This window comes from Phalacrocorax carbo, chromosome 8 (assembly GCF_963921805.1).
Source record: "Phalacrocorax carbo chromosome 8, bPhaCar2.1, whole genome shotgun sequence".
NCBI lineage: Eukaryota > Metazoa > Chordata > Aves > Suliformes > Phalacrocoracidae > Phalacrocorax > Phalacrocorax carbo.
In genome coordinates this window covers 27,987,083-28,003,999 of record NC_087520.1, presented here as the reverse complement: position 1 = coordinate 28,003,999, position 16,917 = coordinate 27,987,083, and the positions used below count along the sequence as shown (strand labels likewise).

The 16,917-nt window shown below is 35.6% G+C and overlaps 1 protein-coding gene across 4 annotated transcripts in view; it reads left to right on the top strand.

The window, feature by feature from the left end:
• FTO (FTO alpha-ketoglutarate dependent dioxygenase) overlaps nt 1-16,917 on the top strand; it is a 251,281-nt gene that overhangs the window by 65,786 nt on the left and 168,578 nt on the right. For all 4 annotated transcript variants that reach the window (XR_010374246.1, XM_064459373.1, XM_064459374.1 and 1 more), the window contains 3 exons: nt 2,290-2,369; nt 4,036-4,179; nt 11,484-11,603. Coding sequence is in view for 3 of the 4 variants with exons in the window: in XM_064459373.1 (XP_064315443.1) it covers nt 2,290-2,369; nt 4,036-4,179; nt 11,484-11,603 (344 nt within the window). In the remaining variant the exon portion in view is untranslated. The remainder of the gene's footprint in view (nt 1-2,289; nt 2,370-4,035; nt 4,180-11,483; nt 11,604-16,917) is intronic.

Below are 16,917 nucleotides of genomic sequence, written 5' to 3'. Positions count from 1 at the left end.
GTAAAACTGATGTTAACTCCATATGTATTGTGTTTTACCTAAAACCACGAGAGTGCTGTGGTAGTTTTGACATGGGTGTCCAAGGAAGGTAACAGTTTTGGTTTGGCTCTAAAACCAAACTAATAATCTTGATGTAGTTTCTGCATCTGAATAAAAGCTTTTGCTGCCAGATGGACAATGGCCAATTTAACAAGGAATGCTTTTTCTTTTCAATTAATATATTTTTAGAAGAAAAAGAAAAGCAAATCCTTACTGTAATCTTTTAAGACCTGGAATGTATTTTTCAAATATCCTTTGAGACATGCAATCCATGAAGCTCCAACTATTTTTGGACAACTACAGTTTTAGATGAATTATAAACTTTTAAATTAAAATTACAGGCTTCTGTCTAAGAGTCATAAAGGATTAGAGACAGAAGCAGTTTCAAGGGGGACATGTACAATGAAAGATTTGTCAATGTTTTGAATAAAGGTGCAAATCAAAATGTAGTACTTTTAATGCTGTGTTTGCTACATAAAACACACCACAATGAATGGGCTCTGAATGGGGTGATGGGAGTGTCTAGGTTTGTTTTCTGTTACAATTCTTCTTGAAAGTGTTCATGATATTTAAATATTGCAATGTCCAGAGATAATATTGTACTGTGGCCCTTGCAAGACTTGGCTCTATGTGATTTAACCCCCATGTTTATGTGAAAAATCACTTTTCCTATGTTCTTTTGTTTGTTTTGGAGCTTTTTCCAAGCTTTTCAACTTCACCTATCTGCAAACCTCATGCAAGCAGAAAATAAGCCTCCCATCTAAACTTTCTCAGTGGCAGTTCAGTCCTGTTTCATAATACTTGTTTGTCTATTCTTTATAGAAATTGTTTTTCTGTTGTTTTTTTTTTTTCAAGTTTGTGATTCTATCTGCTGTCTTGTGTATGAACTTCGTTAACAGTTGTTTATAAAATTTATAAAAAGAAGTCACTGTTCTTAGAACTAGGATAAATTGGGACATTTTTCTGAATTCTTATTCATTAGACTTTTCTCAGTTTTAAAGTTTCAGACTCGTTGGAAGGTAACATAAAAGTTTTAGAGCATACCATTTTTCAGTAATAAAGAGAATACCATTAAACCTCACACCTGTGTTCTTTTCAGTGTGTCATTATGGTCAAAAGATCATTTTCAAAAATTAGTAGGAACCTGGGATGTCAGGTTTCAGATGTGCAAATATTGATCTCTTAAAGAGAAATTATGTGATGGAAGGATGAAGCTTGATAATTTCTCATCATGCCGTATTACGATGACTGGAGCTAAATTCCCTGAAACAATAGATATTGTTGAAAATACGACTCCAACTTAACTAGTATCTTGTAGGTATCTTCTGTTCTCTTCTGATTTTGTCTGTGATGGTTTGTTCCTTGGTGACACTTCAAGTCACCTAGTTTTGTATGGTTTTTTTAGTCTCTTACAAAACTATAACCCAGGAGTGATTTTACAGAAATTTTTGATAGATTTTCCGGAATTTCTTGTTAAGGTTGAGAGAGCAGCATAATTTTAACACCAAAACGGTTTGAATTGAAAGCACTTGCTGGATGGTTTTCAATGTAAAGGGCTAATTTGTCAGAATTCAAGTGTTCTTCAGTTATGATAATTTTGACAAAACTCTGATGGCAACCAAGTAGATTCCATCTACAGAGGTTTGTGGGTTGGTTTGTTTCTCAGTTTGTGAACTCAAGTCCATGACAGCCCTCTGGCAGGTGACAAGAAAGTCACAACTGAAATTCTTTGGAGACAGGTCTTTGAGCAGATTGTGCTTTCTGTGTTCCCAGTTTCTTGGCTCTGAGCTGAAGGGAGAACTTCAGATAAGTTTCAGATAAAAAGATGAAATAATATGTCTCTGACTTTTTTCTTTATCTTTGTTTCTTTTTTTTTCAAGAAATGTCAGTATTTAGTGATTTTTGAGAAAAGATATTGTAATTTCTGAGTAGTCTGTTTATAATGATCCTCAGCTTTGAAAGAATTAATTTGTTTAGTTGAACTTTTCCTGTAAGGAGTGGGAAGATGCTACTTCTAAACCATATAAACTGGGAGAAAACTTATATGAATAGAGATCTTTGTAACACTAGGACAGTGACTAGCTATCATGCTCTGCTAAACATTAGAGCTCTATGAAGATAGTACTATCTGACTGAATTCTCTGTTTTTTCTTTAAATGTTTAATATAGTGTTTTAAATTCATATTTAGCCAGAAGTTTTATTAAGTATAATTTTTTCCCTGTACTTAAGGTTTTCTAATCTGTCTCTAGATGATCTCAATATGACACATCAGCACTGTGTTCTGGCTGGTTTTTCACCTCGATTCAGCTCAACTCACAGAGTGGCAGATGTAAGTATCAAAAACTGGTTTGCTGTTCGGTCATTCATAAAACCGATTCTGGGGATTCTGGTACTGTATATGTAGCATCATGTTGTCGTATGCAGACTGTATGTGTGCAGACTGTATGCAGACTGTATGTGAACTGTAGGTAACAGTTATGCTTGAGACTCAGACTGTTTTCTTGAACAACTGCTATTTGTTTATTTTTGGATTGAGGTTCACTTGTTTCTGTGTTGGTAGTTTGGCTAAACTCACAGGCATAGAAGATATGACTTAAGGACGTGCTGCACCACACCTCATGGATTACTGATGAAATGTAAACACAACTGTATTTTTACTTGAAATGTTTAAAAACTTTTATTGCTGTGTTCATATCCTGGTCCTTGTTGAAAGGCAATATTCATGATGAGATAGAAATACTCAAAACATATGTCAGCGGAGTCCACTTTCAAAAATGGCCATTAGGAGATCAGAACAACTAAAAGCAGCCATGAGGATGCTTTAAATTGGATTCTTCTATGCATCTGAGGATTGACAAAGCAGAAAAGTGATCCAGAGTCCCTTGTCTCAGGGTTGTTCTGAGATAACAAGGCTTCAGCCTGATATTTTCAAGTGCTAAGATGCCTTTTTTGTCTTTTTAAAAATTTTTTTACTAGATCTGTCCCCCATATTCCTTTCCATGGTGTTATCAGCAGTTTTGCTTATGTAGTATTCTAATGGGAAAACATACAGAAAAATAAAAATAGACTGTATTGTAAAAAGATATTTTAAAAAATTACAATTACCACTTTCAAACAAATACACACTCTGCTTGCGTGAACTGTGCCTTTTAAAAGAAATAATCCTATATTTTTCATTTCTCATTTTAAGAGTGCTCTGACCTGCTGCTCCTGTCCCTGAGTTACTTTTACAGGAAAATGCACACCTAATTTCACAGTATGAAAAGCTTCTCTATTAAGTGATTATGCTTTGTTTTTGTAAACTGTTGTGACTTCGAGTTGTATAGTATGGAATATTTTTTTTACAAAGAATATGAGACCAGGGGGTCCTTATTCAAGATGATTCCTGGAAATTTAAGTAAAGGTACAGGTACGTAATTGAAAATAATTAAAAGATGTAAATGTCTTATTTTCTTTTTTTCAAAAGGATTTTACAGATTTCCTTCTTATATTGAAGGAAATTTAATGAAAACAAAATAAAATGCCTGGAAGTGCAAATTTGTTTTGTTCAAATTCTCTATACCTTGTAAGCAAACAGCTCTCAGACTGAATATGGAACTCCATTTTAGTGTTTCTGGGAGCCCATACAACTAGTCAAATACAACTGATTCTGAAATACTGTCAAAAACTGGCCAGGAAGTAATGGAAAGTGTGGCCATGTTTTTATATGCCATATTTTAAAACTAAATTTAAAAGGAATTCTTTCTCCTTTCAGTCTATGCTGTACTGGTTGGCTAGATGTCTGATGGATTAAGCTTTTGCATAATTTACATCAGTAACTATATAGACAATCCAGGAGGCGTTATGCTTTTAAAAGATCATGAAATAAAGTTATAGAAATAATTCCCTTTTGCTCCTTCACTTTGATTATTTCAGAAGCAAATAGTTCAGTATCTTAGAGAAATACATATGTTCTGAAGTGGCTATATGTAATTTTTTTTATTGTATCTTTATAGTGTTCAAGAGGAACATTGGAATACATATTTGGACAGTGTGAACTCGCACTCCAGAATTTAAAGACTGATTCTGATTCAAAGGTTTTATCTTTGAAATCACTGGAAACTGCAGTTATAAAACAATCAGAAGAAATACATAATGAGGTGAGATGATCTGCACTGGAAATACTTCAGCCAGATTCTTGAGATGTGCAGTCTGCTCATGGAGTTCATGGCAGTTGTGTTCAGCTGCTCACAAGGCATTGCTCTGTATAAGTTTGAAATGTGGTTTTTATTACTTTTTTACTTGCATACAGTAATTGGGATTAATTTGGATTGATACTTTCATTCCTATGAAGTTTTCATTTTTCCTTATTAATCATTCTGCTGGTAGAGTAAAAGAGTAGTTTCAGGAAGATTACACCAAATCTGATAGTGTGGTGGACAAACCAAACTACTTTAGTACTTCTCTAACAAAAAGGGAGAGAAAAAAAATAGAGGGAAAGAGCAGGTAAGATTTTTTCAGCTGTTTGTCAGGTGTTGAACCAAGTTTTTACCACAATGCCAAGTGTGACAGTTGTGAGTATGCGCTTTGAAGTATATTCTGAAGAAAATAGAGTGGAAAACTTTGTGAGGAACATATTTAAATAGGTCATTCTGTGCTGCAAAATATGCAAGTGTAACAATGCACTTTCACAGGATTCCACTGAATCTGGTAGTGCTTTCTTGTTTGAAGCAGATCTGGGGTATTAAGAACACATTGATTTGACAAATGAACTGAAAATATCAGACAGTAATTTGGGAAACTGTGGGAGGAGGTTATTTTTCCTGCGGTATAACTACTGTGACTTACATATAGATATAACTGCTGGTAGGCAGTGTCACAAAAAATTGTAATTTTATTCTCTGTTATTGGATAGAGTCAGGAGTGTGACACAATGGACTGGGTCTTCTTACAAGGGTAGTGTTTATGAATATGCTGGATGTATGGCTTCTTTTTTTTTTTTCTTTCTCTCTTTAAAATTAAAGAAAATGTAAAGCTATGTATTGGGAATTTAAAATGACAGATTGTTTAGCTGCTCTGGAAAGCTGTCCTTCTACCTGGAGCAAAGCTTTCAGCTTTTCCTAACTGTAAAGCACTGATGATAATCTCTCTTTAAAAATGGCTATAGCAACCAGTTAATACAAACTTCTAAACAAATTTTTTTCTTAAATATCAGTGTTTTTTTACAGCATGCCTATATTCAGACATTTTTAAATAGCTGTTCTGTATTTCTACTGAGAGAAGTATGATCACTCTTAGGAGACATATAGAACACAGGTAATTTTCACTCAAATTAGAATTTGTGTAAACTGTTTAAATTTCTATCTGCTGAGGAGTATAATATTGTGTATTGTTACCAAAACCTTGTAGAACACGTTCTTATCTGTATTGTGTTTACAGTTGGTAATATTAAGTGTAGTGATGGCAAAAGATTTGCACCCTTTACTTTCAGCAAAACAGCTCCTAGAGCAATTTAAAGAAGTCTAATGCATGCAGGGCTTTACAAAACATTAGTCAGGCTCAGTCCATAAAACTATACGCATATGTGGTTTGCATAGCTAGGTCCACGTGCACAGCTGGTGTAAATTTGCACGCGTCCTTTGACATCAAAGGCATGTGCCATTTACATCAGGTGAGAGACTAGCCCCTGGTGTTTGCAGTCACCTGAATAATTTTGCTATGTGACATACAGGGATGTTTCCTGTTATGCATATGTACTATAACAGAAATAATTGTTTAACTTGTACATATTGTGCACATAAACTTAGTAGACACATTGGATCTATATTTCATTTGAAAAGAGAATACCCACGCGTGTCTTTTTTTTTTTTAATTCTTTTTTCCCAAAGTCACCTCTTCACTTGAAGGATAAATTCTCTATGTCTGTATGTTAAAGTGCTATTTAAATTTCATTTATTTGCTGCACAAGTAGACAAAATTATTAATGGCTTATCACTGTGGTAAAGACATGTTTCTTTTTCAAACATTACTGAAGTGAAAACATTCAGATCTGTGAGGCTAATTCAACTTTTTTTTTGCCTGTAAAAGCTTCCCACCTTCTTTTACTCACTGTATAATGAATCTTTGTGTTTTCAGGCACTAATACAGGTTTCAGGTTCAAATTTGCTCAGGCAGGTGAAGAACAAGAATGTGCTTTGTTTCTTTAAAGAATCAAACTGCTGGTGAAAATGAGTCTTCCATTTGACTGGTGCGGTCAGGATTTGGTCACTGGTTTGTTTTTGCTCTTGTGTTGTTTTGTTTTTTTCCCTTTGTTAGTATTTTTAAATACAAAAGACAAAATTGCACAGAAAGACAAACAGAATTAATGAAGAACTGCCACCCAGTTTTGCTTGTGTGTTTCTGTTCTGATATATAGCTTTCTGTGCTAGTTCTAAAATACATTGTGAATTTTTTTTACTATTCTTCTGGACCAGAGATCGTGAGCTTGAAATAAGGTAGTACTCCCACCTCTAGAGGACGTGGTACAGTTGTATTTTATTTTAAAATATCAAAACTGAAGTTCTTCACAGGGTTTAACTCAGATAATTAGATGCAGCCATAGTTCTAGATTCTTTATCTTCCTGAAGTGCTACGGGTTTGGGTTTTTTTACCCCTCTTCCCAGCACCTTTGAAGTAGTCATCAGAGATCATTAACCGGAACAGAACCATCATAGTACCATCAGGCTATGTGTGACTAAGCTAAAGTATAGTAGTTCAGCACAGATTCACCGTCTGTGCTGAAATTAACTACTCTGCCAAATGAAGTCTGGATGAATTATCTGTATCTGCTAGAGGGGAAAAAACCTAAGAGAAAGTCTGAAAGAATGAGGATTCTGTGCCTTCACTTTTGTATTCCTGGGCAGGAAAATTGACTTGCTGTGCTGATAAAGTGGGTTTGAACTGACGATCTGAAGCATAGCTGGGGACTTAGTTTTATCCAGTTTTGTGGTGGGCAAAAAATCTCTAAAAGAGGTATAGGTGAGTGTCTGGGGGATGTCTTTGCTGATGTTAGATTTCCCAGAGTTCATTTGTCAGAGCCTTATCTTGGAAGAGGTCTTCTGTCGAAAAAGTAAGATGCTAACCTGAGGAGGTTTTTAACACCTCTAGCAGGCAGCCAGGCAGAAGTTTAATATTTCTTTAGGCTTAGCTTTGTTGTCATGGTCTCCCTCACTAAAACAGCCTTCAAAAGAATATCTGAGTAATTGTGAAGTATGTGCTGTTCGTTAGATGTGTGAGTCACTTCACTCCCAGTATGTACTTTGTAGTTGCAAGTAAAGATAACCTTAATTAATGGTGGTCAGGTGCTGCTTGTCTGAGTAGCTTGTGGGCTTGAAGTCTGAACAAATACTTCATTGGCAGGGTGTCCGGTGAACAGTGTGTAACAGGGTGAACAGAAGTAATTACCTGGACAGCTGTGAAGTGCAATAGCCTAACAATGCACACATCACACATAGTGTTAGAGATTGAAGCTACCTCTTTAAGCAATCAGATTGCTGTTTGGCCAGTAATAATTTTTCCTGAAATAAATGATCTTGCAGAATTCACTGAATGTGAATCTCTTGCCCCTTCTGAATCACACTTGGCTTTCCAAAATATATATGGCTGCTGGGTATGTCCCTAACAGAGCTGCAAGGGACCTGGGGAAACTCAATGGCAAGCAAATGCTTTTTTAAAGTAATAAATCACTGCTGGGCAGATGATATAAATGCTCACACAAATAAAAATAAATCTGCAGGAAACATAATTGCTAGCCTATTCTTCACATTTCAAAGACAAATTGTTCTTTGAATAATGCAAAATTTGTTCTTTGAGTAATGCAAAATCTGGTAATAGCTCATGTTGTGTGAGGTAGTTTCAAGGCTTCTTTATTTGCCAACACCAAACTAATAATTGGATGTTCTCTATGAAGTAAAACACTAGAGGAAGTTTTTTTTAGCATCTAGGGATTGTGTCGAAAATATAGCAGATTTCAAAGTAAGTACTCAAGCTTGAAAAGTCGGGTTTGTCCTCATCAGGATTTTTGCTCAGCCATGATTATCAAATCCTGATTACCATGATTAAAAATTGAGACTGAATTGGTTCTCTGTTGCTTGTAAGGTACAGTCACTTTTACCTACAGCAAATCTGTTTTTATGGCAGCAGTAAGTAAAGTGTGGTGAATTCACAGGGATGGAGAAAAACCTGGGCTGGCTAAGTTGAAGGTATATAGTGTTAGACACTGAGGTCACTGCTGAGAAAGGGTAGCAGTGTATGCAGCCAAAGGAAGGTTAATATGTTTTAGCACATCACAATGAGCTGACATAATCGTTGGTGGCCGGCTAGTACAGCAGAGAGAAAACACAGATCACCTACATTTGTGGTACTTAATAACTAATACTTTTAAATAATTGACTGAGGAGCACTGCCTCACAAAATGTCAAATGCTACTGTTGGCCTTTCACTATGCAGTATTGACTATAACCTAAAATTTGCCTTTAATCATTGTTTAAAGGACAACTTGTAAATAAGTTGATGTTAGACATATGGGGCCCTGATTCTGATTCTGAGCTTACAGAGATGTAAGTCATAAGTGAAAATTAATTAGGAGATGAAAATTGTTCTTCAAACACTCAGCATATATATTTTTATATGTTAATATATTTAAGCTTTGTCCTGTTCAGTCATGTGACATTCTTTCTAATGATAACTAAAGTTAGCTCTGATGTATGGAAGTCTCCAAATTAAAACTCTTTGACAAAATCCTTGTCAAGAGCTGTTAACCTGAGAGTTTTGTCACAGATGATGAATGTTCTGTAACTGCGGTTCCACTAAGGCTGGAATTGAGCTTATTGTCTCTCCAGTATTTACTGTGGTGGGGTGTTTTTCCTGGTACAGCTGCTCCTGTTCATGGAAGGAAGCAAGCCAATAGGAGTGCCTTCCTGCTACAGGAAAAGATATTCCTAAATAGAGTTCGATGAAAGCAAGAGGACATACAGCCTTTAAGAGAACTTGGAAAGCAGACAGCATATGTTCTTGTTAACACATGTACTTAGTAATGGATGTGGTGCAAAAAGTGTTCATGTGTTAATTAAAAATACCAAATAAACTTAGCATAACTGGAATCTCTGGAGATTTTTAGCAAACTAAGTATTTATGCTTGCATATATCTAAAACAAGGATAGAGTGATAGAGAAATCATGTCACCATTGTCTCATCAAGATGTACTTTTTTTTTCAGAATCAAGAGTTATCTATTCAGAGGTGATAGTTCAGAGCAGTTACTTGTCAAGCAGCTTGATGGCTAAGTTGGTGGGTAAAACATTGGTTTTCTCCCCAACCCCCATTTTATTAACTCAGTTTAGAGCTAAATGGAGATGTTGTGAAATGAATGTGGACCTGAGTTTGAGAGCCCTAGTAAATGGTAGTCCACATAGTTGAACAGCCACGTGTTGCAGTTTGGCGCACTGACTTCTGCTGACCGGCTAATCCTGCAGAAAGTTAACTAGCCTGTTGCTAAACTTTACCTCTTGTACCTACAATGCAGCTTTTCTGTGCCAAGTTGTATATTCTGTATAGAATCAAGACACATAAAATTTGGCCGAGATGCCAGACTTGAATTAGACTGAAATTAAATAGATCAATGTTACAAATCAATTTGACTAGTCAAAATTCAGATTGATTGAGATAGGTTCTTGTCATGATAAGCCATACTGTAACATTGATTTTAATATTTTTAGAATTTTTTTAATTGATTAGCAACCTCATGACACTCATTTCATGAAACATGTTTGCCAGATATCATATGTTATAGCCCTTTTGTGGTAGAGGCCAGCAAAACCAAAAAAAGAGCATGGGGAGAAAAAAGTATTGAGTGCTTAAGACTCTAGTTGAACTGTTATGCTCAGCTTTCCCAAAACTGTGTATACTGACTTTTTTTAACAAACCATAACTTGATCCTTCATACCTTGTTAATGCTGTAGAGGAAGTAAAATATCTTTCAGCTTTTTTTAGGAAGGCTGTCATCAAACTCCTGTGCTCAAAAGTCACTAGGCTAGGAGTCATTTTTTTGAAAATATTTTAAGATCTATGTCTGCCAACATATTTTACCAACAAAGTTGCTTTAATATGCTTTTTGTACGCCTCAAATTGAAGTATCTTTTATTGTAATCTTTAACATATATTGACCAGGTATTTAGTTAATGTTAACTGGAACATTTTCAGATTTCTGTAGCCATCCTGGTCACCCTTTCAGGAAAGGAAGAGTTAGGTGGCAGCTTTGGGAAGTTTTCTTTATTCTTTCACCTTGGCAGGGTGTCTTTATTTGCATCATCGGAGGGATAAACAAAAACTTATTTCTGGTACAAATAATGATTAAAGCAGCTTTGAACTCGGTGTGAAACATAACTACCACAACAAAGATAAATACAGAACTCTAAGGACCAGAACTGTGGATTGCTATTAAAGGAAAAAAGGCTCAGTGGAAATTGAGATAAATGGAATTACTTTGCTTAAAGAATATTTAATGAGTTATATATTTATATTATGTTTTAGTAAGCTAATATTTCTCTTGTCCTAAATTTGGTGGGCCATCCATATATGAAATTTTTTTTAAAGAACCCCAACTAGTCAAGTATTACATAATTTGCTGTGTTTCATATTGTAAATAAAAGTATTAGCTTGCTCCTGATAGAATTCACATTGCTTCAGTGGGGGATGTTTTCTTTGTAAAGCACAGTTTCCACACAAGCTTTGTCCTAGAAAAATCTGTTACTTCAGATGCCCTGAAAAGCCAAAACCTGCTTTTTTGCATTGCTCTGTGTCAGAGGGTTTTGATGTAACAGCAGATCCAGGAGGGGGAGCACGAGTGGTTTTGGGACACCCACCTCCCCTGCAGGTCTGCTGGAGCAGGGCACTTTCATTATCTCCTGGTGAGACCCAGTTAATCCAAAAGTTATTGGCAGCCTATCTGGTAACCAGATTGTTCAGTAACCTCTAAGAAACTATGATTCATTATAATGCTACGCTCTCGTTACATGGCAGTTGATAGGCTGCACTCTAGCAATTTTATTACTGCAAGTTTTTTCAATCTTTTATATGCCTGAAATATTTTCAGACCCACAATGCTAATCAAAATCAGCTAGAGTTGGTACATATTTGACTGAATTGTGAATAAACCTGAACTTTTGATGTTCTTGTACAGGTACCACACGTAAAGAAAAGAGTTGGGTTTTGTACCTCTCTGTGTTTGAAGGGAGTAGGTCAGGTCACAAATCATGTGGAAGAGACATAAACAACTGGATGTAAGGGTGCATTTAGAAATTAGTACTTAGGTAACCATTTCCTTTTCTATGGCATTGTTCAGGTATAGCTGGATTCATGCAGCACCCCATTCCAGCCCCAAATAACGAACATAGATATTTATGCTACCATATGTTTTTATCTTGCAGGTTGAATTTGAGTGGCTTAGGCAGTTTTGGTTTCAAGGCAAGCGGTATTTGAAGTGCACTGATTGGTGGCTTAAGCCTATGGCTAAATTGGAAGAATTTTGGAGAAAAATGGAGATTATGGTAAGTACTGTTTTATAGTCTAAAGCCTCTAGACCTTAATTCTGAGACCACTCACAATTATGTTTTTAATTGTACTGTAGTAATGGGATTTCAACTGTATTCAGAACATATGAAAAGTAGAATCAATATCAGCCTTCCACTGCCTCGTCTTATTTTCCACCCCCAGTAATGTGAGCAAATAAGATCCAAAAAACCAAGAGGAGATTTTAGTTGTTTCCTGACTTTGCTTGATTTTAAAGTTTGACAGCTTGATAAGGTGACAGATATTACCTCACACCAGTTGGTACAGGAAACTGTGCATTGGCAGCTTTTTCATACAACACCAAGATAGACAGCTTTTGCCAATGACAGTGATGGTGAATGCATCTGAAGAAATTTGAAAGTAAAATCTGATGATGTGGAGGTACGACTATCTGTCTGTAGTCCACCTGCACGCTTACACCATAGCTAGAACAAAGGAGAGGAGATTAGTTTCTGGACTAATTGTAGTGACATTGGTTCCTGTATTTTTGAAAGTACATCCCTGCTTTCCTTGAAAATGGACCCAGTGACAAGCACTGTTAGCCTGTTGCTGTTGCTGTCCAAGTAGAGACTCAGCTGGGAGATTTTGCGCTTGTAAGCGCTTGATACAGCTGCCACCATTCCTGCTTCTAGATTTGTACACAGAAGGAACTATGTTGACAAAGGCGTCTTGCTCATATCCTTATGTCTGCGTTAGAAATTTCTTCTCAGTTTTTTCTGCTGGTCACAACATAAGCTTCAATTTCCTCGTAGTTGACTTGGAAGTTTGTAACGTAGTTGAGGATGCTGAATATGATTTGTAGTAGGGGTGTTTTTGAATCTCTGGAGGTGTGGTTCAACAAGCATGCGTCTTCAGCTTTGAGGGAAATGTGACTCAGTAACCCGTGCAAACGTATTGTAAGCTTTTCCATCAATGGCTGGTTTCAGACTTGGAAAATAAGTGTGGAAAAGTGGAACTTCCATTTGTGAAATGAGTTGCCACAAGGAATTGGTGAACATCAAACTTTCCTACAAAAGGAAAGAAATTATTTATAACTTGTTGATGTGGGGTTTTTTTCCTCATTTTTGTGTTCTTACATGATCACATTCTTGAATGACCTTTATAATTTAAAAAAAATCTCTTGGTTTGTTTTTCTTTCAAATTACAACTTACTCCCTTGTAACACAGGCTTAGATGAGGTAGACAAGAATGTTTGATTGTTGTTTTTTATCCATTGTCTGTTGAGAACATGGAAAAACAGCAAACTGGAATTCTCAAGGGTTAGGTTTTCTGCAATTGGTGTGACATTACCATGTGTCTCTAATTAGAAACATGGTGCTGTCAGTGTATCTCCTTTCAACAGGCCTCAGGATGATATTTATCAGCAAACTGAAGGTTGGGCCAAGACAGAAGCTGCTTCTAATTTAAATTTTAAAAATTGCTTTAATGTCTTATGACTTATATTAATCTCAATTAATTTCAGCTATTGAAGGAGACAGAAGAGAATGTTAATTGAGAATGTCTGTTTTGTTGAGCCTCTAAGTAAATTTGGTGCTTACTGTATTTGGGACTTGGAGGTAGGGTGGTGTTTTGCGGGTTTAACCTACATTTTGTCCTTTCGAGTTTCACAAGATGACAGTAGGGGGCAATGTTGAGCCGCAGTTTTAACGCAACAACAGGCACTGACTGAATAAAAATACATAGAAATGTAGCATTAACATCAAGAATTATCCCTGTTGCTTCAAGTTAGCTGTAATCTCTAAGATTCCATAACACAGGAAATCAATTCTGGGTTAACAAATTCAACAGCAATTTAACATAAAAAGTGCAGTGTTTTGGTGCATGCTTAGCTTCCACAGCATTAAGTTAAATCAAAAAGGTATTTCTGAAGGTACCCAGTAGTCTACAGTCGATGTTTTTTCTCCAAATCTATAATTTTAGCTGGATGGTTCTAAAAAGAAATTGTGGCAAAATGCTTGAATTAAAAATGTCTGAGCATTGTTGATTTTGTATCAGCAGAGTATTATTGCTTAAAAGGAATTGTTTTTTAGAAGAAAATACTTAAGCAATGTATTTTTTAATGTTTCTGTGTGAGCAGAACAACTCTTAGGTTTTTTTATATATGTGTCTAGAGTGATATGAAAGTCAGTTGTGTTCCCTGCATGCCTTTTTTTTTCTTTACCCCTTCTTTAGTAATGCACTCTTAAAGAAGAAAATAAAGTTTTCCAGATTAATTTCTGATCCTGCTAATTGTAATTGCTCCAATGTCACAGCCAAGTATGATACTGCAGGAAGTTTAACCCAGTGTCTTCAAATCTTTGACTTTATTTAATATTTTTGTATGTTACAGCAAGCACACAATTTTATCATAACATTTATTCCTGGCATTTCTTTCCCTGAGGATAGTTTTACTTAGAGCTCGCTCTTGTGATGTAAATGTTAAATCTTTTAATGTGAATGACATTCTGATAAAACATCACATTTCCCACAATATTACCTCATGAATTTATAAACCATTAAATCCAAGCAGTTTAACCAATCTTATTCTCTTTTTTCCCCCTCCCTTGAAAATATGAAGGCTATTCAAATGTTTGAGGGTTGTTTTTTTTAAAAGTCATCCAAGATTAACACATTATCATCTGCAACATCAGGATAAATGCTTGCTGAATTCAAAGGGAGAGTTATCATTTGAAAAAAGACTGTACAAGCTTTGCTTTCTGGGTAAAGAGAAGTCTGAAAAGCTGAAATCTCATGTGATGTGAGGAAGTCTTGCTGTAGCTGTTCTGAGATTCAGTGGAGAGACAATTTGTCTCTCAGGGTCTGATATCATGCAAACCTTGCAATCTGACATTTATTTTAGCTATGAAATCTTCTAACACCATGCCAAATCAATAAGAACTGCAGAAGTCCTACAGTCTTTTGTTTTGTTTTGTTTTAAGCTGATTCGCATTTGAATAAGTAAAATGTAAATCAGTAAAATGGTTTGTGGAATAAAAAGTAAACATATATGAATATACTTAAATATCTAGTCTTTAAAGACTTTTTAAACATGTCTAGTGTTTCTTTAAAAAAAGAAACGAAGACCCTAGTAGTGCTATATGGCGTGAATTGTATTTCCTGCTCTGACAGTCCATTTAGCAATGTAGCAATATATTTATATGGCAGTTGGCCTTAATAACCTTTATTGACTTTAGTGGGTAAGAGCCAAGACTGGGATTATTAAAATGTATCAGTTTCATTGCAGTATAAAACCACAACATGTATAATTATGTTAGGTAGGCTAGGCTCCATTTAATCCCACCTATTTATGCAGGAATTTGGCAAGATGAAAAAAATTGTAGAACTAAAATGTAGAGAAAAGTATGACTGATTTGGAGTTATATTTAACACCATAAATGTTTGCCTACTATAAAGGGTCTACTTAAAGGAATTAAATATAGATCTTAAAGAACTGATTTTTAATGGTATAACTGAAACACAGGTAATTGTTATACCATTTGTTCCACTTTTTGGCATCCTAAAATACAGGTAATAATAATGAAATGCCCCACACCTTTTAATTTGTAAATGTGGCGTAAAAGCAGAAGTGTGTACACGCTGTGTAGTTATAATGAGCAAAGTGGCATTTCCTGCAAACCGATATCTTTCTGCACAGCTTTCATCTCGATTTGTAAAACTTTTCAAAAACTATGTTTATCAGTCGGGTTATTATTACTGTTGCTCACAGTAGCATGCTTTTGTCAGTTTATACAACTAAACTGAAATCAGAGAGCAAGGCTATTTTCCTGTAAAATTATCTTTCTTTCCTTTTTGAGGTCTGTTTCATTATTTGCTACGATTGCTACATATTAAGTATGTCATAATTTCTGCTATAAGTCACTATTGTCAGGGGTTTATAGCCTGACAGTTAGAATTGAGTCTAGGCTGAAACTTGAGCTATGAAATCTCAGCCCAGGGCCATAATATATATCCATCTCCCCCCCACCCCCCAATTAAAACAAGGGTTTAAATATTTAAATATGTATTTAAATCAGAGTATTTCAGTTCCAGAGTAACCATGAAAAGCTGTAAGACAAAATATGCTTTCAAAAAGAATCCTCCTAGCTTCCCTAGACTTTGGCATTTTGAACAGCTAACCAATTATATTTTAAAAAAATATAGTTAATGGGATCACAAACAGGCTGGCTGGTTGTTTAGTCTTTTTCAGAAAATGCAGAGCACCTTATCTGATGTTTGAATTGGTTTGACCTTGTCAGCCAAAATTCAAGAAATTCTGAGGTATGATTTTAAGTTCCTTTTCACCTTTCCTGTTGTGCTTAGATACTGCAGTGTCACACTCCTTTATTGGAGGGCCATGCAGTGATGGGCAATCGTATTAGCCTAATGAGCTGTGAAATGTAGGCACAACATGGCAGCTCAAAGAGCCAAATATTAGCTGCATTTCTTGTCTTTTGGGGCTCTTCTTGTCTGTTTAGGCCAGGCCCTTTAAATAAATGTATTTTTGGCAGGTTATATTTTCTGTACACTAGGAGTCAGATGTTTCTGGGAATGTACCTTTTATCTTAAACAACAACAACAACAAAACCTGGTCCTGAAGACTTGGTTTTCCTTTTCTTTGACACTAATTTCTTTGACCCCAGTATTTTTAGCTGTCAGAAATGGTTGAAAGGATTCAGCAATGTTTGTAGTAGAATCACTACCAATCTTACCAAAAAAAAAAAAAAAAGTTGTATTGGACATCTTTCAGAAAAAAAAAATATTTACAATTCTGAGGGAATTCAGGTTTAAGCTTCCAAAACAAAGTGTGTGCTGAAAGCACAAAGGACTGTGTTTATGATTCTGTTTGAAGTGTTTTTGCAACAGGATAAGGAAAATTTTAGAAACTGTCTGATAGTGTTCAGGGTAAATACTTAAACCCCTTTAGAGAATTTCACACACAGATACTGCGCCGCAGAAAAAAGGATACTTATGTTTCCTAAAGCTGCTACAGCCTACAGCTTTGTACTTAAAGACAGAGGTGTTGAATAGAATTCTACTGAGGATACATCCAGTGACAATATCTACAGGAACATCAGAGCAAACCAGTGGATAGCACTTTTTATTTTTAACCCTTCTGTGAGCTGGTTGAGATCTAAGCTGTGTTGATATGAACCGCTATAACATTTTCAGTATAAACTGGAATTGTTAAAAGAGCAGTCTTCCAACTTATACAGCATACTGTGAGAGTTACGCTGAAAACATTAAGGTTATAATGTAAACTGGCATAAGCCAGGAAAAATTTAGGACGATTCATGTTCTATGGGAAAGTGAGAT